Consider the following 27,090-nt stretch of genomic DNA (forward strand, 5'->3'; position numbering starts at 1 on the left):
TCTGGGTCCAACACGCTGGACGGTCCGTGTAAAGGCTATACAAAAAGTAATGGATAATTCTGAACCTATTCTGGAAACCCTAGAACAATTATCAACATCTAAGTCCAGTGGTGATGTGTCTGCTCGTGGTTTGCTTGCACACTTTCAGAGAGGAACAACTGTCTTAGGTCTGATTGCTCTCCAAGTACTGCAGCCTCTGGAATGTTTGAATATTGCCATGCAATGCCGCCAGCAAACTATAGCCCTCATTACGACCCTGGCGGACGGCGATATTTTGGAGAAAAGTACTGCCAACAGGCTGGCGGTACTCCTCCCCAAAATATGACATTGGTGGTTTGGCTCAGGCCAAACCGCCAATGTACCACTCCGTCCGCCAGGCGGCAGTCACTGTCCCACCTGCAGGATTATGACCCCGCCTACCGCCATGGTTTTCGTGGCTTCCTTACCGCCACGAAAACCATGGTGATAGGCACTATCAGTGACAGGGAATCCATTCCCAGTCACTGACAGGGGTCTCCCCCTTCTCCCCAGAGTCCTCCCCCACCCTCTCCAGACCTCCCCACGACAGATACTCACATCCATGTACCATGATACACTCACACCCACATTCACCCACGCATACATCCATTCACACACACATCCACACACACATACATACAAGCACCCACGCATTCACACAACACAACATACACGCACTCACAACCATGCATGCACACGCACTCCACACGCCACACACCCGCATGCACACACACACAAACCATACACCCACACACACAACACCCCCCACCCCTCTCTCCTGTCGGAGCACCCGACTTACCTGATTGCAGGGGGTCCTCCAGCAGGACACTGGATGGGGGCACTGCTGCCAGCAGCTGCGTCCGCCAGCAGAACACCGCCAGGCCGTATCATGTGTTACCGCCGCCATGGCGCAGCCGGAATTCCGCCATCCTTTTGGTGGAATTCTGGCTACGGTCATATGGCAGACGGCAGGTAACCGCAGCGACGGTATTTGTCGAGGTCGCCGCGACAGTAGGCGGTCAATACAGCCTTTGTCATAATGAGGGCCTATATCTGGGCTACTGGCTGCTGTGAATGTAGCAAAAAGTGCTGTACTGAAGCTTCGTAGTGATGAGTTGTTTAACAGTCTGCTCGATTCCACTAACCACGACTGCTAAGTACCATCTTAATGCCACTGAAGTGCCACGACTGTGGTGAATCCCTATAAGAATAGATGATGGAGCAGCAGAAAGTTTTGATCCTGCAACCGTATGGGACTATCGCTCTCAGTAATTTAAACTTTTGGATACAGTTTCCGTCATCTCACTCAGCGTTCTGACCAAGAAGGCAACCAAACATATGAAAAACCTGAACAGGTGCTTTTAACAGGCAGTGGCATGGAATCTATTGCTCAGTACAAAGAAATTGACCCTTTGCTGCCCAAAGCTCAATTAACTATATTATCTAGTATGTTCAAGTAATCTTCAGTCCCAAAGCTGGTAGACATACTCTGAAAAATGCTTCAGAGAGAGAGCTTTCTTTTCACAGGTTTAGAAGTTACTGCAGATTCTTTTAATGATTCCAGTATCTTCTTGTGAGGCTGAGAGAAGCTTCAGAGGTCTGGGCCGACTGAAAACTTGGCTAAGATCAACTATGTCCCAGAAAAGACTGGATCATGTTGCCATATACAATATACATAAAGAGATGGACTCGACTGACCTACAGACAATAGCGAAACAATTTGTCCTCCGCAGTGAACGGCACCAGAAATTATTTGGCTTTTCAAATTCAGTTCATAATTTTATTATAGATACCTGCAGCAAGAAAAAATCATGTCTAATTAGGCCAATTGCATGTTGAGGTTTAGGAATCTCATCAAGAGCATTTAGTTTATTCGTCTTTTATTGTCCCACCTTTGTTTGCTTGGTGCCTGAAGATGCAAGATTCATAAAAAAAAAAAATTGTATTTGGTCCAATTACTTTGTGAATGTAAATCACAATAAAGCATACTTACAAACTGTGACTACATGCATGTCTTTCTCAATATTTAACTTCAAAACTATGTGACTGTATTTACCTGGGTGTTTTCACACAATGGGCGATTTGTATAGGGTCACTGGAAAGTCCTCAAGGTTGTCCCTGTATCCCCCAAAAATCTAATGGCTCCTATGCCCCTGGTGCCACTGTACACTTGTGAGGGTAGGTCTCACGTATAATGCGTTTCAGAAGAACACAGAGCACCCATGCGGTCTTCTTTAAACAATTTAAGAATCTACGCAGACCTGTTTCGGTCTGATATATATATCAACATTAACCAATGGTCTTTAGGGCAATAAGCCAGTTAATGATAATCTTCTTGGCTCTAGCTCTCATAATGAGAGCGGGTGCCATCCTATGTACTGCACGATACATAGGCCTCACACCCAGTGAGACACTCAACTCTCTCAGCTGATTCAGGACAAAACTGGTCCTAAGGCACAATACAAACCTTTCCAGATATACCCCTGACTGCAACAGGAATCGGTGCACTAGGTGCAGTTTTAAGGTAGCATATACTTTTTGTGCTGTTATATATTCCATTTATTAAGCAGAATCTCAAGAGGGTTTTTACACAGATCAGAAATAACTTTAACCACTTAAAAAGCTGGACATCCATGATGTAAATCTTGTATTTGTGGGGCAACAGCCCTGCACATTTGCCCTAGGTTTTGGTCAGAACAGTTTTAAAAAAATAGAAAACGCCAAGGAGCTAATCTCCAGCTCTGCATCCAAGGGTACAGAAAGACGACTGACATCATGCAGGTGTGGCGCCTATATACAGCTTTGTGATGTCACGTCTGCAGGCAGGACAGTCATGACAGAGGACAATGGCGCGACCTGCTGACACGCAAGAACTATTGCAAATCTTTCTGGATCTAGGGAGATGCACAAGGTGGGGATGTTGCAGTTAGAAATGTTAGAAATAATCATCAGTCTGAAATAAAATCTGTAAGGAAATGCCTTCCTTGGCATGGTTACCCCCTGACTTTTTGCCTTTGGTTGATGCCAGTTATGACTGAAAGTGTGCTGGGACCCTGCTAACCACGCCCCAGCACCAGTGTTCTTTCCCTAAACGGTACCTTTGTTCCCACAATTGGCCCAACCCTGGCACACAGATAAGTCCCTTGTAACTGTACCCCTGGTACCAAGGGCCTTATTGCCAGGGAAGGCCTCTAAGGGCTGCAGCATGTCTTATACCACCCTGGGGACTCCTCACTCAGCACATGCACACTGCCTCACAGATTCTGTGTGCTGGTGGGGAGAAAATGACTAAGTCGACATGGCATTCCCCTCAAAGTGCCATGCCCCCCTCACACTGCCTGTGGCATAGGTAAGTCACCCCTCTAGCAAGCCTTACAGCCCTAAGGCAGGGTGCACTATGCCACAGGTGAGGGCATATGTGCATGAGCACTATGCCCCTACAGTGTCTAAGCAAAACCTTAGACATTGTAAGTGCAGGGTAGCCATAAAGAGTATATGGTCTGGGAGTTTGTCAAACACGAACTCCACAGTTCCATAATGGCTACACTGAAATCTGGGAAGTTTGGTATCAACTTCTCAGCACAATAAATGCACAATGATGCCAGTGTGGGATTTATTGTAAAATACACCCAGAGGGCATCTTAGAGATGCCTCCTGAATACCAATCCGACTCCTAGTGCTAGGCTGACCAGTTTCTGCCAGCCTGCCACAACCAGATGAGTTTCTGGCCACATAGGGTGAGTGCCTTTGTCACTCTGTGGCCAGGAACAAAGCCTGTACTGGGTGGAGGTGCTTCTCACCTCCTCCTCCTGCAGGAACTGTAACACCTGGTGGTGAGCCTCAAGGGCTCATGCCTTTTGTTACAGCACCCCAGGGCATCCCAGCTAGTGGAGATTCCCGCCCCTCCGGCCATTGCCCCCACTTTTGGTGGTGAGACTGGAGGAGATAATGAGGAAAACAAGGAGGAGCCACCCACCAGACAGGACAGCCCCTAAGGTGCCCTGAGCTGAGGTGACTCCTGCCTCTAGAAATGCTTCATCTTGAGATTGGAGGATTCCCCCAATAGGAATAGGGATTTGCCCCCCTCCCCTCAGGGAGGAGGCACAAAGAGGGTGTAGCCATCCTCCAGGACAGTAGCCATTGGCTACTGCCCCCCTGACCTAAACACACCCCTAATTTGAGTATTTAGGGGTGACCCTGAACCCAGGAAATCAGATTCCTCCAACCTGAAGAAAGAAGGAGGACTGCTGATCTGAAAGCCCCGCAGAGACGACGGAGACACCAACTGACTTGGCCCCAGTACTACCGGCCTGTCTCCAGACTCAAAGAACCTGCACAGTGACGCATCCGACAGGGACCAGAGACCTCTGAGGACTCAGAGGACTGCTCTGAACCTAAAGGAGCAAGAAATTCCAGAGAACAGCGGCACTGTTCAAAACCTGCAACAACTTTGCAACTTTAAAGCAGCTTTCAAAGAAATCTCACTTCCTGCCGGAAGCGTGAGACTTCACACTCTGCACCCGACGCCCCCGGCTCGAGTTCAGGAGAACCAACACCACAGAGAGGACTCCCAGGCGACTCCAACTACGTGGACACCCTGAGTCGACCTTCCTGCACCCCCACAGTGACGCCTGCAGAGAGGATCCAGAGGCTCCCCCCGGACCGCGACTGCCTGGTAACTAGGAACCCGGCACCTGGACCAAGCACTGCACCCGCAGCCCCCAGGACCGAGAGGAACCACCCACCAGTGCAGAAGTGACCAGCAGGTGGCCCTCTTCCCAGCCCAGTTGGTGGCTGGCCCGAGAAGCCCCACTGTGCCCTGCCTGCATCGCATAAGTGACCCACGGGTCCCTCCATTGCTTTCTATAGCAAACCAGACGCCTTCTTTGCACACTGCACCCGGCCGCTCCTGTGCTGCTGAGGGTGTGTTTTTTTGTGCCTATTTGTGTCCCCCCCCCAGTGCTCTACAAAACCCCCCTGGTCTGCTCCCTGAGGACGCAGACACTTAACTGCCAGCAAACCAGAACTGGAGCACCCCTGCTCTCCATAGACGCCTATGGACGGCCCTCCTTTAGCCTCTGTACCTGACCGGCCCTGTGTTGCTGGAGCAGTGACTTTGGGGTTGCCTTGAACCCCCAACGGTGGACTGCCTATGCCCAGGAGACTAACTGTGTAAGTGCTTTACTTACCTGCAAAACCTAACCAAACATACCTCCCCCAGGAACTGTTGATTTTTGCACTGTGTCCACTTTTAAAATAGCTTATTGCCATTTTAACCTATACTGTGTGTACTACTGTTTTAAATCAAAGTTCTCTACTTACCTATGTGAAGTACCTTGCATTTTATGTACTTACCTCAAATCTTGGATCTTGTGGTTCTAAAATAAATTAAGAAAATATATTTTTCTATATAAAAACTATTGGCCTGGAGTTAAGTCTTTGAGTGTGTGTTCCTCATTTATTGTCTGGGTGTGTACAACAAATGCTTAACACTACCCTCTGATAAGCCTACTGCTTGACCACACTAACACAAAATAGAGCATTAGAATGATCTACTTTGTGCCACTAACAACCTCTAAGGGGAACCCTTGTACTCTGTGCACACTATCTCTGACTTTGAGATAGTATATACAGAGCCAACTTCCTACACAATCCATAAAGGTGTCACTGGTGACCACTCTAGAAGCTCACTTACAAGAAACATCGAAGATTCTGGGTCTAGCACAGGTAAAGACTGCTGCAGACCTGCAAGATCAGTGGTTTCACTGACATTTATTTCCTTTTTGAGGTCCTATTCAAACCTAATTTACAAATAGGCAAATGCAAACTTTTCTTTGGCAATATACTATTTCTGCAACGTTTACCTGCTGGCTGTATTGGTCGATTTTTGATTGTGCTTTAGGAGACAGCGATATGTTTTCAGCTCCATAGACTCTCTGAGCAATGGTCCTTATTTTTTCAGCAATGGGAAGCTGAGGAAGTAAAAAGAATAAACAGATTTTTCATTCCTCAATGATAAAACTCATGCATCACTTTTCACTCCCATAACCTCTTCTCCACTGAGTCAAATGCTTTACTCTACTGACATCCAGGCCCAAAACACAGAAATCCTCTAAAATCGAATAAAAATAAAAAAAATACAAAGTCTGCCCTGGTCATGCCAAGCTTTCCCCAGCAGAAGACCTATGTCAGTTATCATGGTATTCCTCAAACACTTATCTTTTTGACGGGCAAGATAGTATCTTTAAATTCTATCTAAACTGTCCAGCTGCAGCTCTACCACATCCTGCATTGTCCATTTTCCCTGTCTTTCTCCAGCTGATTTTCTGCAATATTTCAATTGCTTCAATGAATCCAACATATTATTGGAATAAGGCTCTACCGTTGCGTATGGTGAAGAAAAAACATAAAAGCATTCCTGCAGCTATTGCGGTTTTTAGATTCCCTTGATGAATGCTACTGTTCCAACATGTCCTAAAATCGGTCAGCTGTTGAAAACTACTCTATGTCAGAGATCTTGCAAACTACTCGCCCCATTACTGCCTTCCAATTCCGTGAAAGTTCAATGAACAGCGTGCAGCACCACACCACCTCTTTCTCTTGCTACCACTTACTTATTTGTAGAGTGTTAATATCTTGTTGAGGCCAGTTTGCAGCACAGATAGGACTGGCTTGGAACACAACCATCACGGCTTGGAAGTCAATCATAAAGCTTCAAGCTGGCAAAGCAATATATACTTGGAAGCTTGCATTCATGAAGGTCATGCTTAAGCAATAGCTTTTAAGGGTCAATGAGTGGGCAGGTGGTACTAGCACAGTTTACTTAAGGCCCTACTTTTTTTTTTGTCTTCAGTGCCTTTTTTGAAAGATGGTAAGGTGGTCAGAGCTTGCAAGAGAGGGTCCATGGAATTCCAAAAAAGATTTAAAACTTTCCAATCTGGATTCTACACATAGTTTAGCACCAACACAAATACCATTCTAACAGTGGGCTGTGTGGCAGGGGATACTATGATGTTTTGACAAGTTTAAGCATAGGACCATCCTGTTCATTCAAATAGGGCTGGGAGTCAAGGCACTGGAGTGTTTCTCTTTTCACTCTGGTTGTACCCAGCTCCATTGATCAATAGTAATCCATTCATTTAACATGTATGTGCTTTTGATGATGGATCTGGTGGCAAGCATCATCGTTATCCTAGCTTTCTAAAAAGCCAAATGCAATGTCACGGTCTCTGACGGAATCAAGGAAATAACTCATTGAGTCAGTTACTATGCTTAACTTTAAAATTGGAGAAGTGTGGATATATTGGGGAAATACTGGAAAACAAAATTGGGCATTCTTTATGGTGTGCCTATGGAAAACCAGTGATAAGGTGCTGAGACAGACATCCACCACAGCATTCTAAAGTTTCTTCCTTACTGTTCAGTTTCTCTAATTGGTCATTAACAAAACTAAGAAGGATCTTCCAATTCTTGTTCCTGGAAATCTCCCGCCCTCTCTCCAAACACAGATCCCTTAACTGATCTAAGGCAAGGGTGTCTGTCTACTACTAGCTACATCGTTATTGGACATTCTACTGTGAAGCTAAACTTTGTTTTCTTACAGAAAGATGGAACTGCCCATGCAGATCTCACACTACCTTCCTGTTAACTAGCCAGAGCCCCATTTAACCCTAGGGGATGAAAGGGAGTGGGGCTACTGGACAGACAGGGACTGTAAGGCTACAACCATGGTGGCCTAGGTCATTTTTGTCACTGGTGTTGTAGGATTCATTCTACTATGACTCTGGTAATGTGGCCAAGTACAACCCTTCCGAGCAACCCTTCCGAGCTTGCCTCACAGAGGATTCCTGAAGAAAGAAGACCTGTGGAGAGAGGGGACCAAGTCCAAGAGTCACAGTGGAGTCCAGGAGGAGTAGGAGCTACTACCTACCTGGCTGTAGTTGCAGGAGTTGGTCGACGGTGATGAAGAACAGGTCAGCACTGCAGCCCTGGAGCCGGAAAAGAGTTCCTGATGGATGCAGATGATGTCCACGCTGTAAGCAAGATTGCAAACGAGTGTTGGTGCAGGAACTCCACCAACAAGCCTTGGGAAAGGCAAACTTGCGGTTAGTGGAAAAGTGGTGCTGCTGGGGACCAGCAAGGCCAAGGAGGACTCAGCCCAGGAGGGTGAGTCACAGGAGACCCTCAGGAGTCGCAGAGGGTCCACAGGAGCAGAGGCAGCATCCACAGGAGTCTCACAGGATGGGGACGCAGGAGTTGCAGAAGAAGCCCATGCACCACTACAAAAGAGGATCCCACGCCGACAGACAACCACGCAGGAGGTTGGGCTTCGCAGGATGGAGTGCTGGGGGCAGGAGCTACCCATCGCCTGACGATCCCTTGGAGGAGATGCAAACAAGCCTTGGCAGCTGCAAGTGATGCGGTGCACGGGGGTAATGTCCTGGGTGGGATGGCAAAGTCTTACCTCCACCAAAGTTGGACAGCTGACGCAGAGGACCAAGAGGACTACTCCAAACTACCACCCGTGATGCAGGATCCACGCAGCGAGTCGCCGCTTGCTGCAGGTGCCTGAGTGACTCCTTCACACCAAGGGAGATTCCTTCTTCTTCTTCTGCAGGCTGAAGAGTTACAGTTTTCTAAGGGTGCACAGCGGGGGAAATGTTGCAAAGCTGCCAGGAGCCCTGGAAACAATGTCACAGAAGAGTCCTTTCTTCTTGGAGGCAGCTTGTCGGGTACTGGAGGTTCCAGTCACAGTTCTGAAGGGCAGAAGTAGAAACAGAGGAGTCCTGCTGGAATCATGCAGGCCGAATCTGAGGACCCACCCATGAGAGTGACCCTAAATATCCCTGAAAGTGGGATTGGTCAGCTAACCAAGTAAGCACCTATCAGGAGGGGGCTCTGACATCACCTGTCTGGCCTGGCTACTCAGATGCTACCAGAGTTCCCTGCCAACCTTGGAAACAAGATGGCAGAACCCAGGAACCCTCTGGAGGAGCTCTGAGCACCAGCCCTGGGGTGGGGATGGACAGGGGAGTGATCCCTCCCTGATCACTCCCCTTTCCATTGTCCAGTTTGCAGCAGAGCAGGGACTGGGGGTCTCTGAGCCGTTGTGGACTGGTTTATGCCAGGAGGGCACCAAATGTGCCCTTCAAAGCAAACCAGTGGCTTGGGGAGGCTAGCCCTCCCAAGCCAGTCACACATATTTCCAAAGGGGGAGGGTGTTACCTCCCTCTCCCAAAGGAAATCCTTTGCTCTGCCTTCCTGGGCTTGATCAGATCAAGCAGCAGGAGGGCAGAAACCTGTCTGAGGGGTGGCAGCAGCTGGGCTGCCCAGAAAAGCTTGCAAGACTGGTGGTAGCAATGCTGGTGGTCCTCTAGGGAGCCCCCAGAGTGCATGGAATCATACTTCCAATATTTGCAACAGTATTGGGGTATGATTCCAACATGATTGATACCAAACAGGCCCAGGTTAGGAGTTACCATTATATAGCTGGACATAGGTAGTGGCCTATGACCAGTCCACGCGTAAAATGGCGTCCCCGCACTCACAAAGTCCAGGAAAATGGGTCTGGAGTTTGTGAGGGCACCTCTGCTAGTGTAGGGGTGCCCTCGCACTCAGGTACCTGCTCCCTGCTCTCTGGGCTGAGAGGGCCTACCATAGGGGTGACTTACCGTCACCTGTTTCACACAGACTGCAATGGGATGCCTGCAGAACCCTTTGCATGGGCTCCCTATGGGTGCCAGAATAACTGCTGCAGCCCATAGGGATCCCCTGGAACCCCAATGCCCTGGGTACCTGGGTACCATATACTAGGGACTTACATGGGGGGACCAATATGCCAATTATCGGAAGAAAAAAGTACAATTTACAGGTGAGAGCCAAACTACTGGGATCCTGGTTAGCAGGATCCCAGAAGACACAGTCAAACACATTGACAACAGGCAGAAAATGAGGGTAACCATGCCAAGGAAGAGGGTACTTTCCTACAGGGAGACACCAGCCCGGGTCACACTGCAGTCACTCAAGTACTCTGTGGAGCACTCTCTTCCTTGGTCTTGATACTGGAACAAAGTAAGATTGTTTGGGTAACACTTTTATACACAACTGCTAGACAGAGGAAGTGGATCCAATGTTTAAAATTTCAGGACCAGTTTGGGGTGGCTCCTGTTCAAGTGTTCTTCTTAGGATGCTCTCCAGACACAGCCTTTATGTAAAGCAAAGCTTTTTGTAGCAGGTGGCACTGGAGACACCTCCAAGCAGGAGCACCCACCCTTATTCCAATAATACAGGCAAAGTTAGTTGTAAGGTGTTCGGACCTGGCTGTTATCTGGCTTTTGGAAACAGTAATCCAGAACAGACAAAAGAGCAGGCCTTACTTAGAACCTTCAACAACAGAAAATGTAGCCCGATCACTCAACTTTAGCGTCGGCTAAACAGGTAGTGCCCAGAAAGAACCACTCAACAGCCCATAGTTAACAAAAGCCCTCATGAAATTAGTAAATGTAACCCTGTCTCCATCGTCTACCCTTTAGTGTCCAGCTCTCCACCCTGCGGCCACAGGAATACAGGCAATAAATACACTTCCACTGTATGGGGGAAGCTGTCCCTGTCCTCCATCTTCTGCTAAGCTAGGGTCATTCACAATGGATCTCAATGAATTTAGTATTCAGACTCACTCGCACTAAAAGACCGTCAACTACACGCTTGCCACATGCATACTACACACACTTCACAGACATTATGCTAGCACAAGATTTTTGACATATACATAACAGCAGAACCTTACACAAGAGGGGCCTGTAGGTCACACACTCAGTAACACAGAAAAAATATTTGGTCACACTATTGATCTCTATAAATACTATATGCTACCAGCATTGCTACACACAGAACATGGACAGTTGTCCTCTATCTGCTATGAGGGCATGCGGGGTGTGCCCCTCCAGGTCACAGGACAAGTCAAGGACTTCACATAGAGACAGACCTAGATCCCTTCATATACATTCCATTAGTGTGAAATAAAAGTCAGGGTACCAGATATACACTCAGTTGGGCACTAAGGACAGCAGAACATGTCTGCATGCCATGCAGAGGACATTTCCATCCCAACAACAACTTTCTACCTCTAAAAGAACTGCGAGAGGTTGAACTATACCAAGTAAAGCCAGGAAGTAACTGGAAATGGGAAAAAGGAGAAATGAAAATAATGTAGTGATACCAAGGTATTGATTCTAGATCACACATGTTTTGAGAGAGAGAGAGTGCTGAACTCTGCGTAAGGCCCAGAAAGATTTCATGATGAAGTATCCATGAGAAGTATCCATTAGAAACAAAATGTTTATATTTCACAGATTATGAATATACACATAGATATTGAAGGAAAAGCCGGAATCCACTGTGTGAACACAAACAAAGCTAATATCACGTTAAAAGCAAAACAACAGGATGAAGAGCAATGCATTCCTAACAAGCACTGGCAGAGCCAGTAGGTTTCACCTCTACGAAATATATTGGTTTTGTCAACGTTTAAGACATGACACACAGCAGTTCTAGCTGCTCTGCAGCATGTCTTAAAGTTTAAACCACTATGACACAGTCACTGCTAAACTTTAACGTGGTCAATGCTGGCCAAATTATAGCACTTTAAAAAAAAAAAAACTTTAAGACATGCTGGACAGCAGCTAGCACTGTTGTATGAAATGTCTAAAAAATCTGATGAAACCAATAGATTTCATAGAGGTGAAACCTATTGGCTTTGCCAATGCTTGTTCACTCTGACACCATACAGAGTCGAGCACAACACTCTGGCCAAACAACTCCAGCTGGCAACTATTATACCAGGTCATATAATCTGCAAACTGTAACCAATTTGCAAGGAGGGAGTGAATAAGCCGGACCGGTATTCGAGAAAGCATACTAATAGAGAGACTTTTGCACACGCGGCAAGCGACAAACTGGGTTTCAAACCCACAACATCACAGTACATGCCCATATCCCAATTCCCTTCTTACTCTATGCAACAGCTGGGGCTCCCAAGTGTGTTCCAGTGAGTGAGCACTGTGAAAAGCCTAGCTGTCCCAGTCACTAGCCAGCAGACAGATGAACATCTTATGTGATGGTCAGACAGAGGCCATATTGGGTGTATACAACATCCTTGCTATTTCAGTTGAGGATCAAGACTTAGAAGTAGTTAATAGGCCACTGTGTCTTCCTTCGCCTCATCAACAGTTTCCTGCTTTCAAAAACAACATCTCAGCATTCCGCTTGTGTGATCCCGTTCTCCCGCCATAATTTCCACGTGTTTGCAAAATGAATTTCAGAGCATTGTGGTTTTTTCCATGCTTAAAGCGTTCCATCACAGAGATGTAACCTCCTGTGTCCCTTACTTGAACCTTACAGCATTGGCAGCAATATGTTTTATATTAACAACTAAAGGAGTACTGACTGTTTCCCCAGGTTTCACTAGAAAAGAATGTTACTAAGTATTTAAAAGGAGTGTACAGACAGAGTGCTCGATTGTAAAGAAAATAAATATTACCTGCATAGTGAAGTAGCCAGTGCAAGGACACTGGCTATCAGCCAATAACAAGTGACCGGAAGCTGTACTTGGTCCAGACTCCACTCGCCGGCATTGAGGGCAAATCAGAGCAGGAACTAAAAGCAGATTGTCAGGAAAACTATTGCCAGCGTTGTTAAGTTCTTCCCTCAGCAAAAACGATTCCCCTTTTCCTTGTACCCACGTTGGTTGCAGCGGCGTCCTCACTCCCTGTGGCTCCTGCGGAAGCTGTTCTTAGATCTAGCTTCTTCAGGTTTAACTGCCACTCACGATGGTGGCCGCAAATCCTTGTGAGGTCAGCGCTCTAGTGTTTCTGCCTTAGTCTCATGCTGAAGCTTTCCCTCAGCTGTTTCTCTCTGGGAGCCCTGCACTTCAACTGTCATCCTGAGGAGAATGAGCCATGTTCCTGAGGCGCTTCATTTCATTGAGAATTCTTCCAGTTTTGAGTAATTTATTTGTTTTCTTGTTAGGGTGTGCACACCAGCTACTTTTTCCCTATTGAAGAAGCTGAATTATTTTCCTTCTTCCAGCAACTGGCTATCAGCTTTCTGAGGAGAATTTATTTTGCCTTAACAGAACTTCAAGCAAGTGCAGTAAGGAATCCTTCTGTATGGTTTCCAGACTTGCCAATATATGTACATATATATTCAAGAACTCTTTGCTTTGGAGACTTGTCAGTCTTAGAGACAAACCTCAGTGCTCAGACTAATTCCTAGAGACTGTGATTGAGAAAACTGAACCTTGAGAAGGAGTTTTCGTTTCCTGTAAAAGACATTAGTAGTTTGTATATTTGTGAACGTTTGAACTGTTCGCCAGAGAACCTCGGAAATCTTTGACTCCTGGAGAAGATATTAAGTTAGCATGGCTACACTCTCAAAAGATCCAGGTTAGGAGAACGATAGAATCAGGTGAATTTGAATGGCTGAACAGTTGAATGTACATTTGGAATGTACTTATCTATGCTCTTATCACTCGGCTGCAGGCCATACCTTTAAAGAAACCCCAATAAGAAGAAAGGTGCAGGTTTTCAGAGACACACACTGAATAGCCTATCTTCAAGTGGGAAACAGGCTGGAACTGGATCTGGAGGCGGTCTCTCTTTTTCTATTCCCATTCCCCTTTCCCCCCTAGCGGATGCAGGGTTCAGATAATCAGTTAATGTCTTAGCACGCATCTGTTGGAGGTAGTTGGGTAAAATGCATCTGCTCCTGTGGAAGTTTGATTTAATGGGTAATCTTCTGACGCAGATGAGATGAGACGACGTGATGGCCAATGAGAAGCAAGTAAATGATATTGATGTTGGAATGAACGAATGATAAGTTCAGGTAAGCAAGGGGCAGGTTCTCAGCCCCTTTCACAAAAGATTTTGCAAGAACAGTGCGCATGCAGGCAAAACCTAACAAGCATTTGCAATGCAATGGGTCTCACGTTTGCTCCAGTTATAGCTATTAACGTTATAAATTCCTAACTGGGCTTTTCATGCCACATAGACTGAAAATGAAAAGTAAAACAGTTGACATAAGCGAGCCGATTCAAAGCACCATGGCCACCATGAGCGCGAAGGAGAGACACAAAAGGAAATAGAAGTTCGCTCGCTGTCAACCGTATTGGCAAAAGTGCAAATTATCCGTGTAACAGGGTCGGTGTCCAATGCGGTAACAAAACAGCCTCAAGGAGGGACAAACAAAGCATTTTCCAATGATCACAAAAGATTTTTGGAAGGCAAGCCAATGAACAAGTGAAAGTGATGAGTGTACGGTGGGGGTGGTTAAAAGCCCACAGATAGATTACAACAGGCCAGAGTGATTGCGCGCTCAACCTAAAAAGTGAGGAGCAAATGCTCTCACACCTATTTATGTGGACCACTGCTCTTGCTTTTTTCAAAAATCACCAGCTTCAGTTGCAATAAAATAAAAAGTCTCTCCTTCCAAGTGCACAGTGACTACTACTGACTGTACATTATCTCAAACTATCTCAGACAGTAGGGCTTCCTAAAGACAACTGGATGCCACTGATCATACCTCCAGGTACTCCACAATAAACGAATTAATTTATGAAGTGCTTAAAGAAACCTATGCCATCTTTGATTTAATGATTATAGTTATTAAAAAAAAACGTCCATAATAACATTGTACCGTGGCTAGTGCCAGGCAAGGGTGGTTCCCACTCCATGTCATGGATACCAGAATGACAGACTTACCAGATTTCACCCGTAGGTCAATTATAACAAAACAGTCTGTTTTTGAGTTTCCTCTCACACCACAACCCACGAGGTCATCGTCAGAGACGGAACTGGACTAATAAATGCAATCATATTAAGGGTGCTTGTGCAAAACTGAGCCAATCCATCTGGAGCTCAAACGTTATCTAAGGTATTACTTGAGTTTGTAGTGGGTGGAATTTAAGGTAACATTAACGCAATTAGAAATTCGAAAAGACAAAAAATGTACACGGTTGTGTACTACAGTACTATAAACATTGATCTGTGCGCCCAGGTGTGTAGCCATCATTCCTACAGTAGGTGTAGTGGCACCGATTCTAAATGGTGTGAGGGGCTCAGTGCACCTTAATGATGACTTAATTACCCAATAATGAGGTGGGAGGTTCCATTTTCCTTGACTCCATTAGGGCCCTTGGCAATCTTGATCCACCATTCCTCTTACCCTAAGCCGTGAGGACACGTGGCAAAGATAGTAACAGGAGACTGCATGTTCTCAGTGCCATGCAGTCTGAACACAATTAGAAAGAACAAACATTACCGCTGCAGTTGGTTCACTCCAACGCCGTAACCCAAAGGGGGTCTCCCACATGCCCCTGATGTTTTACTGGCCTTGGCTTGAACGGGCCCCCTCCGAAAACTCTGGGGGCTCCAACGACGCAGGGGCCACAGGGGCCTAAGTGTATACCCCTCTTTCACCTCCAATCATGTGTGCACGCATTCCAAAATGAATGCGGAACTTGCAATCGCACGCAATAAAATCCATGATTCCCAATTAAAGAACGCGAAGGTATATTGTGTATGCTAGGCTACCACATTGCACAAAACACGGGTCGTCTGTGATTAGCTTTACTCGAGTTAATAGGGGTGGCTCCTAAGGGCCTACTTGTGGCATGGTTTATTTCCCAGGCCACTGTTTAAATACATGTAATCACTCAAGGGCTCGAATCACGGCACTACAAGATGGCAGGTTTTCTGTCAAGTTGACCATGCCAGATAGTGAGGCAGCCACAATCAAACTCCTTCAAACAGAATCCCAAATTTCATCGACACCGATTTTCTGAAGAAATGTAGGGGCAACTTGCAACTACAAGGTAAACACGTGCATTTTCTTCGCGTTGGTACAGTTTAGTTCTTCACCTGCGTATGCTTTTGCAATGAACCAGAGTGCTCAGCCAGACACGCTGCCCGGCGCGGGCGCAGCTGACATCCAAGTATGCTTCACACCTCTAGCCAAACATGCCCCAGATTTTTAGACCAACAGTACCAATTAGTTGCTCTCCTTTCTCAAGCAAGGAAAGGCATTTGATAATCTAGCGCTAAATGACAGACTGACTTACTGCAAACCTTGAGCACCGATGCGTAAATCAGCGTTTCCACGGCAGGCGCGTGCACTGGGACACAGTGGTACATTCCAGAATCTATGCAGCGGGCACAGTCCCAAAAGAATATTATTACAAAAATAAACAGTATCTGGAGACAATTTGGCGATCCCCTACTGTTATCCCTCGGGCGATCAAACATTCAATACCAACAAACCTCAGTTATTTTCTACACAGATTTTGTCAGGAAGAGTAGGGGACCTGAACTTCTTGTTCTAGTGTAAAAAAAAAAAAAAAAAAGAAGTCCCAAGAAACAGAGAGGCATACAACTCCTCAGCTTATCACTAGCTCATCATACACAATTACAGTGTATTCGTGAAGTATAAAATCATATGTTGACGTTAATCTATAGATAAAAAGGGATAAACCAATTTGTATTCAAACACAGTAGTCGGGCCTCTCCGTCAAGTAATAAGGTTGCAGAGTTCATGAACCCACCCCGTTTATCCCGTCCACTATTGGAACAAAACATAAATAAAAAAATACAAAAATTGCTGAGGAGTGTGTCACGTGCTTGACATTTTCACCACTAATTTGCAGAAAAAAAGGCAGCCTGGATGTCACTGAGCGCTTAGCGTTAGAAGTTTATGAACTAGACCAGTGGTTCCCAACCTGTGGTCCGGGGACCCCTGGGGGTCCGCGAAGCCTCCTCAGGGGGTCCGCGACTGCTTAGAAAATTAAATAATTTTAACTGATTAGGTCCTTAGCTTTCAGTAGTGACTCAGTAGGGGGTCCCCGGATTACAATAATGGTTGAGTGGGGGTCCCCGGATTTCAGTAAGGATAAAGTGGGGGTCCACAGAAGTCAAAAGGTTGGGAACCACTGAACTAGACAAATCCCGTAACCAATGAGGGATTTTCTGCCTCAGACGCTTTATCTGTAGAACACTGGACAGGTATTCCACTCACATTCGAAGGGGTCCCATGTTCCAAAGCAGCATATGGGGGTTCCAGCACAATGTTGCAGAGAGCCAACCAGGTCTGCTTCCCTATCACTGCACCGCAAGGCACAGAGGTCGCTTTAGAGTTAACCAGCACTTGTACAGAGAACAATTTACTAATTCTATGGTATCAACAGATTTCAATAGTGTGGGGTGTAACTTTCCACTCATTCTATCACAGAACGGCCTCTGTTTCTTATGGTTTGAGAGCGTGTGGTCAGTTTGAGGAATAATGCATCACTTTTATTGAGTTGAGTTTTTCTTGGATGGGTGAGACCAGTGGCGTGATCTAAAATACTTATGACCTGCTCCTAAATTGGTAACACATCCATTTTCTGGCAAATGTGCAGGCGTGGTAAGTAGCGGACTAGCAAGTACTGCTGGATGCTGTAATTGTCAGTTCGTTGCACATTTCGTCCCTGTTGAAAGTCTCAACGTTTTTTCTTACTCTGTCTGTTTTATCTTGATGTCTGTATGCCATGGATTTAAGGTATTTATGCGGAGCAAACCTAGCCAGGAAGCAACATAGAGGTCTAGTAAGTGTTGGTGGACAGTGGGTTTTTGGCTGGAGGTGTGAAGCAAACTTGGATGTCAGCAGTTTCACGCACCGGGCAGCGTGCCTGGCTGTCCAGGCTCTGATTCATTACATAATACATCACAAAGCATACCCAGGTGAAGAACCAAACTGTGCCAACGCGAAAGAAATGTGCGTTTCTACCTTGTTTGAGTACATTACCCAACTACATGGAACATCTGCAGTGTGTTTTTTCAGAGGTATGTGTGACGTTTTCAGTGGGAAGTTGTCTTGGTAATCAGTATTGTGGCCCCGTGACAGCCACTAAAAGAACATCAGGGTAGTGTTGGGTATGTTTGCTATGGTCTGCTTTATGTGAACTTTTGGACGAATCTGTGAAGTAGCTCAAAAAAAGATACAGGAAGTCTAGACCAGTGGTTCCCAACCCGTGGTCCGAGGACCCCTGGGGGTCCGTGGAAGCCTCCTCATGGGGTCCGCGACTGCATAGAAAATGACACAATATTAACAGATTAGGTCCCCAACTTTCAGTAATGACTCAGTGGGGGGTTCTCGGATTCCAATAATGATTCAGTGGGGGTCTCCGTGTTCCAGTATTGAAAAAGTGGGGGTCCGCAGAAGTCAAAAGGTTGGGAACCATTGGTCTAGACTATCAAATGTAAACAGAGTAAATGGCAGTCAATTACATTCAGATTTGGCTCTGAATGACAGGATGGCAAAGAAATGCAGTCTGGGACCAACCAGCTAGGCTTGCACATAGCTGATTTGGCTCAGCTTCGTAGGAATGCCCATTACCCCAGAATGCACTAAAACAAACTCAAAAACAGGAAGGAGGTAATTTTACAGTTGCTTCTGAATATAGGCTACTGTACAGTGAGGGTTCACCTGAAGAGCCTGGAGCAAGGAAGAGGTGCACCCCAACTTCCTAATGCAGACGGCCAATAAGGATCTGTTGACATGACATTTGGAGCTTGAAAAGGCTAAGGACTCACTTTATTCCCATTTCTATTGATCCTGAATGAGAGTAGAAACTGACTTTTAGGCACTTTTGTCCTAGCTGCCAGATAAGTCGTGAGACTGGAGGACAAACTAAGCCACCACTATGGCCACTGCTAGGAGTACCTTTTGAAAGGGCAAGGATCATCATTGCTGGTGTACTGGACCTCGTGACATTATCCTCCCACAAGTTGGAAGCACTAGAGGAGTTGGTCAGCATGAACATACACAAACGCACAATTTCCCTTACTTAACCTTGGTCCGCAGCATGACAACTCAGCATGCCCTCTCCACCCCAGAGTGAACACAGGAAGAAAGAGCATCTGCAGCACCCTCCAGATACATGACTCACGCATGGCTTCCTGGATGCTGGCGCACTGTGAACCACAGGTAACTATGTGAAACTGCACAGGAAGAATATGGAAACACTTCCATTGCTACCATCAAGTCTTCGGAACCAGTGCAAATCAGACCTGGGTCAGCACTAGTATTTTGAATTTGTCCTTTCTAGTAAGGCATTGAGAGGGTGGAGATCTAAAATAGGATGAAATGCTCTGTTCTCTGGCACTAGGAAGTAGAGGGATTAATAACCAGTTCCCACTTCCAACCTCGAAACCTTCTCTATGGTTCCTTTTGTCACAAGAGCCTGCTCACCCTGCTACAAAACAGATGTGTTCCTCCATCTGTAGCATTCGTGGAGCTGCCAAGTGCAGATGAGTAGAAAGGAATGGGACAGGGTAACCCTAATGACAAACTGGAGACTCCATGCATCCAAAGTGATGCCTTGCCAACCTTCGACAAAATGTTTCACCCAGTCTTGTTTACTAGAGACAAGCTGCCCCAGGGAATGTGTTGTGGCACAAATCTTTGTAAAGGATTCTAGACCAAGTCTGCTTTTTCATCAAAAAGGAGATAGCTATCTAATGTCATGTTCATCGAAGATGCCTCACATCCCCAAAGAAGCCTGTAGACCTCATCCAGTCGTGGTGCTGAGGCATCACACTCATGTCCATTGCTGGACCCAGGTGGCCAGCTGTGTTGAGGCAAGATTTTGTAACAAATTTTGCAGCATCCCCGCAGTCCTGTATGGTTTGGGCTAAAAATGCCCATATTTCCTCTGAACTGCCAGTAGGATTTGACCAACTGAGTCACATAAAGCGTGAGTTCAGTGGCCTAGGAAGCAGCAAACATTGACTGAGCACCAGATAAAACTAGCAGATAAACATGTACTTGCAAACAAATTCCATGCGCTTAGATTCGGAGTGAGCAGTCACTGGACTTACTCTGCATGTAGACGTATGGTCCAGCAGGCTACAAGGTGTATGGTTTGCGTCAAAAAAGTTTTTAGTTGGCACCCAGAACAAGGCTTTGTCCAAGGCTTCATTAAGTGGCAATAGAGGTTTTGTAACTGCCTGGCAAGGCCGAAGAATCTCAGCCAATACATTAGTTTTTACTTCCAATATAAAGAGCTGTGCATCTAGGATTTCTACAGCCCACTTCCTGACCACAGCAGTAGAGGCACTCTCCTCAGTTGCATGACCAGGAGAATAGAAGTCCAGTGACTGGGAAAGTGATCAGACAACTGGCCTCTTGTAGTTCAGCATACCAAATGTTCTCATTTTGTTGAGGGGTGAATTCATCACCTTCATCACAGTCACTGTTACTGGAATCTGATACAAAGAGCCGATGTAAGGTCTGAACTCTGTCATGTGATAAGTGCAGGGTATCAGAGTCTAAAGGATTAGCTATAGGATGGACTCCCACTGAATTGGGGTACGGCCTTGGACGAGGCTGAGCAGAAGCCAGTTCAGAGTCAGATCACTGGAAGCAATGGCTCCTCTCCTGGCGTCCATGAGAAAGGAACACACTGACTTCAGGAGCCTTTCTTTTGACTGCGAGCGGAACACCGGCGCACAGCCATGTGATGCCACCAGCCACTGCACAGGAATACTGCTTCTAACCTTCCGGATCCAGTTTGACGCCTGGGGGGAATATTCATAAGGTGAGGAATCGGTTCATCAATGGGCTCCTTCCTCATTCAGATCAGGCACCACCCCTGGCTGAATGCACTCCCGCTGTTTGGAGGTCTTAGGGAGATTTTCGTTTTTTTTTTTTTGCTAATATGTAAAGTAGAAGAAAACAAAGGGAAGTCCAAGCTGTTAAAAGTATAGGAGATGATTACCTGTGGGTCACACTCTTTGATATTTGTCATTCAAGTTGCTCCCTGTGAGGTTAATGAAAGTTTGTAAACATGACCGCATAGCAGTTTTATGTTCCGCTAAACAATTCTAATGCAAGCTGGAGAAGAACCTTTTCCTAGTAGAGAGTGCTCTTGGACTAACTCTTAACACCTTTTCAGTTGAAGAGTAAAAACGATTTGTTTGGAAATTCACATTAGGACATTGCTTTTACTCGTCAAAACATCTCAGGAGCATGTGCCAGAAGCACTGCTAAGTTTTTGAAGAGATGTTTAGTTGTTTCTCCTTTTTACATATATTACATTACGGCCTTTTGATATTCAAAGTGTTTAAGGCACTTTCTTCTTCAAAAACATTTTCATTGGTACATATCAAACCAAACGACAACATAGCACTGGGAAAAGTATGGTTCCCATAAAACTGATTTCCCACAATATGATCACAAGGTACACTCCGAGCAGTTCTCACATTACAACTCATGTACAGGCTGTACATTCCACTGTTTCCATGCAACACTAGTCACAAGAAAGGAGGATAGTTCATAACAACAATAAAGTGATACTTCAGTCATATCCCAGATGACTCCTTCATGGACCCCATATATTTTCAAATTTGTGTGGACAACCCTGGCTCTCATATACTAATCTTTCTCCACCCATGCACAATTCCATTTCACTGCCCCCTGTTTATATGGATGGACAGGACACCAGTCATAATCTAGTAATGTTTTGCCAGGCCACAACCAAGCCCACATTCCAGAACAATGTTTAGTACCTGGGACACTTATCTTCTCCCCGTATTCCAAGAACACAATTTCTTATTTAGGGTCAACTGTATGTTAGCCACCTTAAACATACACCTTAGGAAACTATTCCAAAATGTCCTAATCTCAGTGCATCTCCATATAGTGTGTATGAAAGTTCCAGTCAATCTGCACCCTCGAAGGCACTCTACTGAATATGCTTCCCCAATGTTTTCCAATATCTCCCTGGTATCAAGCACACTGTGGAGAATATTTAATTGAACCACGTGTAGTGACTATTCAGTAGTTCCCCCAAGCCTTGCCCCTATTTTTCCCCAGAGCTCCAGCTGGCATGTCACTGGCCATTTTCTTGTAATGAGTACAATTGCTTTCTGTGATAAAGGTTCTGACAGTATCCAATCTTCAAGGGGTCTGATATCGCCAACCTGAGTGCCCATCATTCTGTCCATATGCACTGCATGTCTAAATGAAAGATGTCAGAAAACCTCACACGCCAGAATTCCATACATTTTTTGTTTTTTTAAAGAGCCTCAAAAATCTTTAGAGTGTCCTCGCCTGAACTCATCTAGTTTGTTCCTACCTATTAGGTCCCATCCTCCAAAGCCAGTTAGCCCACTTGTTTCACCTAGCCATGCTGAGTCCCGGAGTGGAGTCTGTTTTGTTAAAATTGTTTGCTACTCTGGTTGTTTTGTCACTTTTTCCCCATATCTATATAGTTACCATCATATATGAACTAGACACCCTGTTCTTAAGGTATTTTTTATACAGATGTTAGCTTTTGGGAGAAAAAAAAAAGCAAACAAATCCAACTGCTTGATGTATGTGAAAAGATTAAATACGTTTGGGTATGTTGGAGTGTGTTTTTCAAAAGCAAATATTAACATGGAAGGCTTGCAATATATTGTGTGATGAAGCTGCATAGAAAATGTGTTAACATAGAAAATAATGCACATGTTTGAAATGTGCCCACGGGGAGTGGCCACCAATGTATACGAAGACTAATGAAGCTTATTAATGATGAATTAATTATGTACTAATGTTTTGAAGTTGTATTAACATATCGTAATTAAAGTCAGGTATTAGGAGGTTGCTCATTAATCATTAGGCCTTAGCTTAGCAAGGGTCTGGGCCTAGCTGCCTGGTCTCATATTAAACTGTATTTTTCTAACGTGCAATGTGCTGTTTTCCTGAAGGACACAAAGCTGTACTTTTCCAGAAGTTATTTGTGTGTAGCCGTAGTAAATTCTTTCTCATGAGACCCGACTTGCTCAAGGAGACATTCTTGCTGAGTGCAACAGTGTAATTCGTAACAGGTGCAAGGCTGCCTGGAGTAGGAGAAAACAATGGAACCACTGACTGGAGTGTAAAGTGTAACTTTTCTTACCTGACATTCTAACTGATGAAGACGTCAATAACATGAACCAATCAGCGACATGAGAACTGTGGTTTGTGGAAAATTCTGGTGAAGTGCGTGAAGAATTATTGGACAGAGATAATGATGCGCCAATTATTACCCAATGAGAAATTAAGGACAGATTAGACAGTTTTGATTTAACCGCATGACTCGAGGAGAGATCACCCCCATTCTTCGCCATCCTTTGCCACTCCACCAAGCCATTTAGGCCATTCTTTTGAGACTTTGCTGCTCATTCGTCTTGATATTTTAAACCATCCTCTACCCGTTTCTTACCTGATACTTACTTCTCCTCCCTATGAGGGAAGACCCTATTCCTTAGCTATGCTATATTGAGACTTTGCCCCGTCCTATCTCTGCTGATGATGAATCGACTGATATCCTGAAGACGAAGACTGAAGCTGTTTGCTGATCTGTTGGACTGGTAACTATCTGATGCAAATTGTAATTGTTTGCCTTTTCTTTCTAGGTACCAACTGCTCTTTTGGCAGAGGCTATAGCTTAGATGTTTTCTAAATTCATGTTTTCTAAATTGTTTTGCATGAAGCCCAACATGCTGATGCTAATTTGAGGTTAGTTAAGGTGTTGACAAATATCTGACGCAATTAGACAAATGACTGAGTTCTAGCTTTGTTGAATCATATATTAACGAATCTTTGCTGAGTTGCTTTATATTAATGATGTGCCTAAATACTGACTGAATATTCTCTATGCATTGATTGACTGCGTTCTAAATACTAAGTAGATACGTTCTTAATGAGATTAATTGCTACTGAGCTTAACAGAAAACATTAGATTGTAACCAATAGGGAAATAAATATCCTAACACTTAACTAAATTGGAGTGGTTATTCATGACTGAAAGGTCATGGTGTGCTCAACTTATTGATTCTTATTAAATGTTATTGATTAGCCTAATGATTGGTTATTGTGAATATTGATTGAGCTACTGATCTATTGACTTGTGATGACAAAAAGACATCTCGTACTGGGAAGTCCCCGAACGTGGTACAAAGGTTCATCGACCTAGGCGTGTCTCCTTGTAAGTTTACTTATCAAGGCTCTGACGCGCTATCAGGTATAAATCATGATGAGTATTAGTGCCACATTAAAAAAAAAAGCTTTCAACAAAGCTAGGTAAAATAGCTCTCACAACACCATATGTAAAAGCTTTGTTAGAAGTGTTGTGCTCTGTGGTGGATACATTCACTTCACCCATTCTAATAAATCCTGGATGATTGGGCTGCTAAAGAGTGATTATTTTAGAGCATTCTTCATTTATGGTGGGATAGTAGGTAAGTGTACTCTAATGGACACATACTCCCAAGTGAATATGACAGATGTAAGTCTAGCACAATTACTTGACCAGCCAAGAGTGTAAACTGGTGTGTGTTTTGCCGAAACAATTTGATAAATCACTTCAATTTTGCTAAATAACCTGTCCGTGTTGACGGCCTAAAAGCCTCTCTAAGAATGCCAGCTATCACTGTAGCTTGTCCCAATTTTCAAATTCTAAGATCTCAGGAGTGAGGCTGGCAAGTTCAGAAATCCTGCCGTGGATGCCAGACTTATCCTTACTGCAATGATAACAGTTGTTGTACCACTGACAAGTACATAAGCTGTGAAATCCAATGTTGAAGAGACATTGATTCTGATACAAATATCAATATCATGTGTGATCTTCATAAGTTAACCACATGTGACATTAGTGGAGGCAGGGCTAGGTCGGTGAAACGATACATGGACAGCTGATCAACAGTGCTTCTTGATTGGGAACTCTATACGAGTAGGAGAGGTTTAGAACATTTAGAGATTTGATTTGTTGACAATACATCTTGGTAGATTGTTCCAACTCTGCAAACATTCTTTACAGTTGGTGCAACTCACTTTTCTGAATGTCTCCTACCTAGCTGCTTAAGAAGTCCTAAATAACATTCTGTTCTCCTGGCAGATGTCAGACAATGAGCTGTACTGTGTTTTTTACCGTCTATGCCAGATCTCTCGTCAACTGCACTTTCTTGGGCCAATTAGGTAATGTGCATGCTAATTTGTTAAACAATCTAAATATTTTTTTTTTTTAAGTTAACCTATATTTGTATCTTTCTTTGCTGTTTTATTAATTGCCGTAGTCCAAGTGCTCTGTTTCTAACTTGTTTTAGTTTCTAGCGGAGATTGTTTCTCATGGCTATTGCTCTGCACTGATGTCATCCTAGTGTATACAGGTTTTTAAATAAGCTGGACAATAAAATTACTATCATCTACTCCCTGCATATAGATTTGACCTGCACTTGTAAACAAAGCACCAAAGTTGCACAGTACATAAAGTGAGGCCTGACATTTGTGGTGTAAACATTGAGGCAACGAGCTGTAAATGCTGTCTTTGCCCACAGAAGTATGAGGTCATGGATAATTGATGGGTCCTATGTCCTGTTTGATATGAAAATCAGTAATTTGAATATAGACAGAGTGTGCTAAGAGACATCTTCAGCTAAGGGGTTAAGCTAACAAGCAAGTCTTGGTGTTCAATGAAGCCCTGAGCAGCAGCCATTGCCCCTCAAATGGCTCCAAAACAAATTAGCATGAGTAGGTATGACTAAGCTGCTGTTGCATGTAAAAACAAACAAACAAGAGGACTAAAACAATATCTAAATGCTGATATGGATGATGTTCTCACGGGAAGAGGATGGAATCAGAGGCAAACAAATACAAACACAAAGAGTATCAGAGCCCTTCCCTCTTGCAGCTGACTTACTTCTTTCTTTGATCTGTCCTCTTACCCACAGAGCTCCCCCACTGCCAATCTGTCATTCCATTTTCCCATCCTCCAACACCTGAACAAGGCTAGATGTCTCACTTATGAGCACACTAGTTTCATAACAGCGAGTGTATCGGCACCCATACATTTTGGCGTAAGAGGTACAGGGATTTGAACCTGCAGTACCAAAATCATCCACTGACAATCACACGCAGGAGAAAGAGAGCTTGAGAGAATAAATCTATGTGGGGTACGGAAGCACATATGGGTAGCAAACAAACAAGATCGTAGGATGCAAGTGGAGAGGTCAGAGAAAGAAGCAGAAAACTGAGCATGACATGAGAGTGAGGGTCACAGAAACAGGGATAAGGCTGGGGATATACATTTAGATGGGGGATGCTTGCATTGACCTCACAAGGCAGCAGGTAAACTCTGTCAAAAAGATCGTGCCCAAATGACCCTTTCCAACGGACAATGATGCTTCGTACTAGGGTACAGAAGAAATACTTGGGCTGTATCCTTGTACAAAATCTAGCCACGTTATCTTAGCCCCACTGCACCCAGTACCTAGAAATGACAGCCCTCACTGACAGTGGAATTTTGTAGCATACCAGGATCAAAATGTGTGGATGCAGATTGGTACTTTTACATAAAGTTTGCTTTCAGTATCTGGTGCCCTGGAATCTCAAAAAGAGGTATTTGATCTCAACAAAGTGAAAGTTTGAGAATCGTGAAAACTCTCGATGTATGTGGAGCTGTGCACTGAACCCACAGATCTACTCAATCATAGAAATATCCGTCTGTGATTACATTTTTAACTTGCATTAGAATCGTAAAATAACAAAACAGTTGGAAAAACTCGAGGTAAAATAACTGAAATATTAATTTAGCTGGCCTCACATGTCATCTTTTTGGCTCGAATCAATCATTATTGAACTTCACAAAAGAGCAAGACATACAAAAAGCAGGGACACGTGCTGAAAGGAACAATCATCTTGCAAAGTGAAAAAAAGCTAAAAGCAGAATAAATTAATAATGCCCATTACATTAATCATATGAAATATTTAGTGAAGCAGAGTAACTGACTAACATCCGGCTCAATTTACTCCACTTTTACTGTGTCTTGACACACTGGTTGTTTGTGTAAGAGTTAATTCTACAAGTTGCGAGTAGTGGAACATTTAGAAGGAAAATAATTACATAATGGAACACTTCACTCATTTTGGAAACAATGGCAGTACTGTCAAATGTTTATATAGCAGCCTAATTCTCTTCTCTAAAAGACTAACAACAACAAGCATTTGCAATGCAACGGGTCT

General features: G+C 44.5%; 1 protein-coding gene across 3 annotated transcripts in view; it reads right to left on the bottom strand.

The window, feature by feature from the left end:
* MTHFD1L (methylenetetrahydrofolate dehydrogenase (NADP+ dependent) 1 like) overlaps positions 1-27,090 on the bottom strand; it is a 1,484,080-nt gene that overhangs the window by 342,485 nt on the left and 1,114,505 nt on the right. For all 3 annotated transcript variants that reach the window (XM_069234289.1, XM_069234288.1, XM_069234290.1), the window contains one exon: positions 5,883-5,990. In XM_069234289.1, coding sequence (XP_069090390.1) covers positions 5,883-5,990 — 108 coding nt within the window. The remainder of the gene's footprint in view (positions 1-5,882; positions 5,991-27,090) is intronic.

The sequence above is a fragment of the Pleurodeles waltl genome, chromosome 5, assembly GCF_031143425.1.
Source record: "Pleurodeles waltl isolate 20211129_DDA chromosome 5, aPleWal1.hap1.20221129, whole genome shotgun sequence".
Classification (NCBI taxonomy): domain Eukaryota; kingdom Metazoa; phylum Chordata; class Amphibia; order Caudata; family Salamandridae; genus Pleurodeles; species Pleurodeles waltl.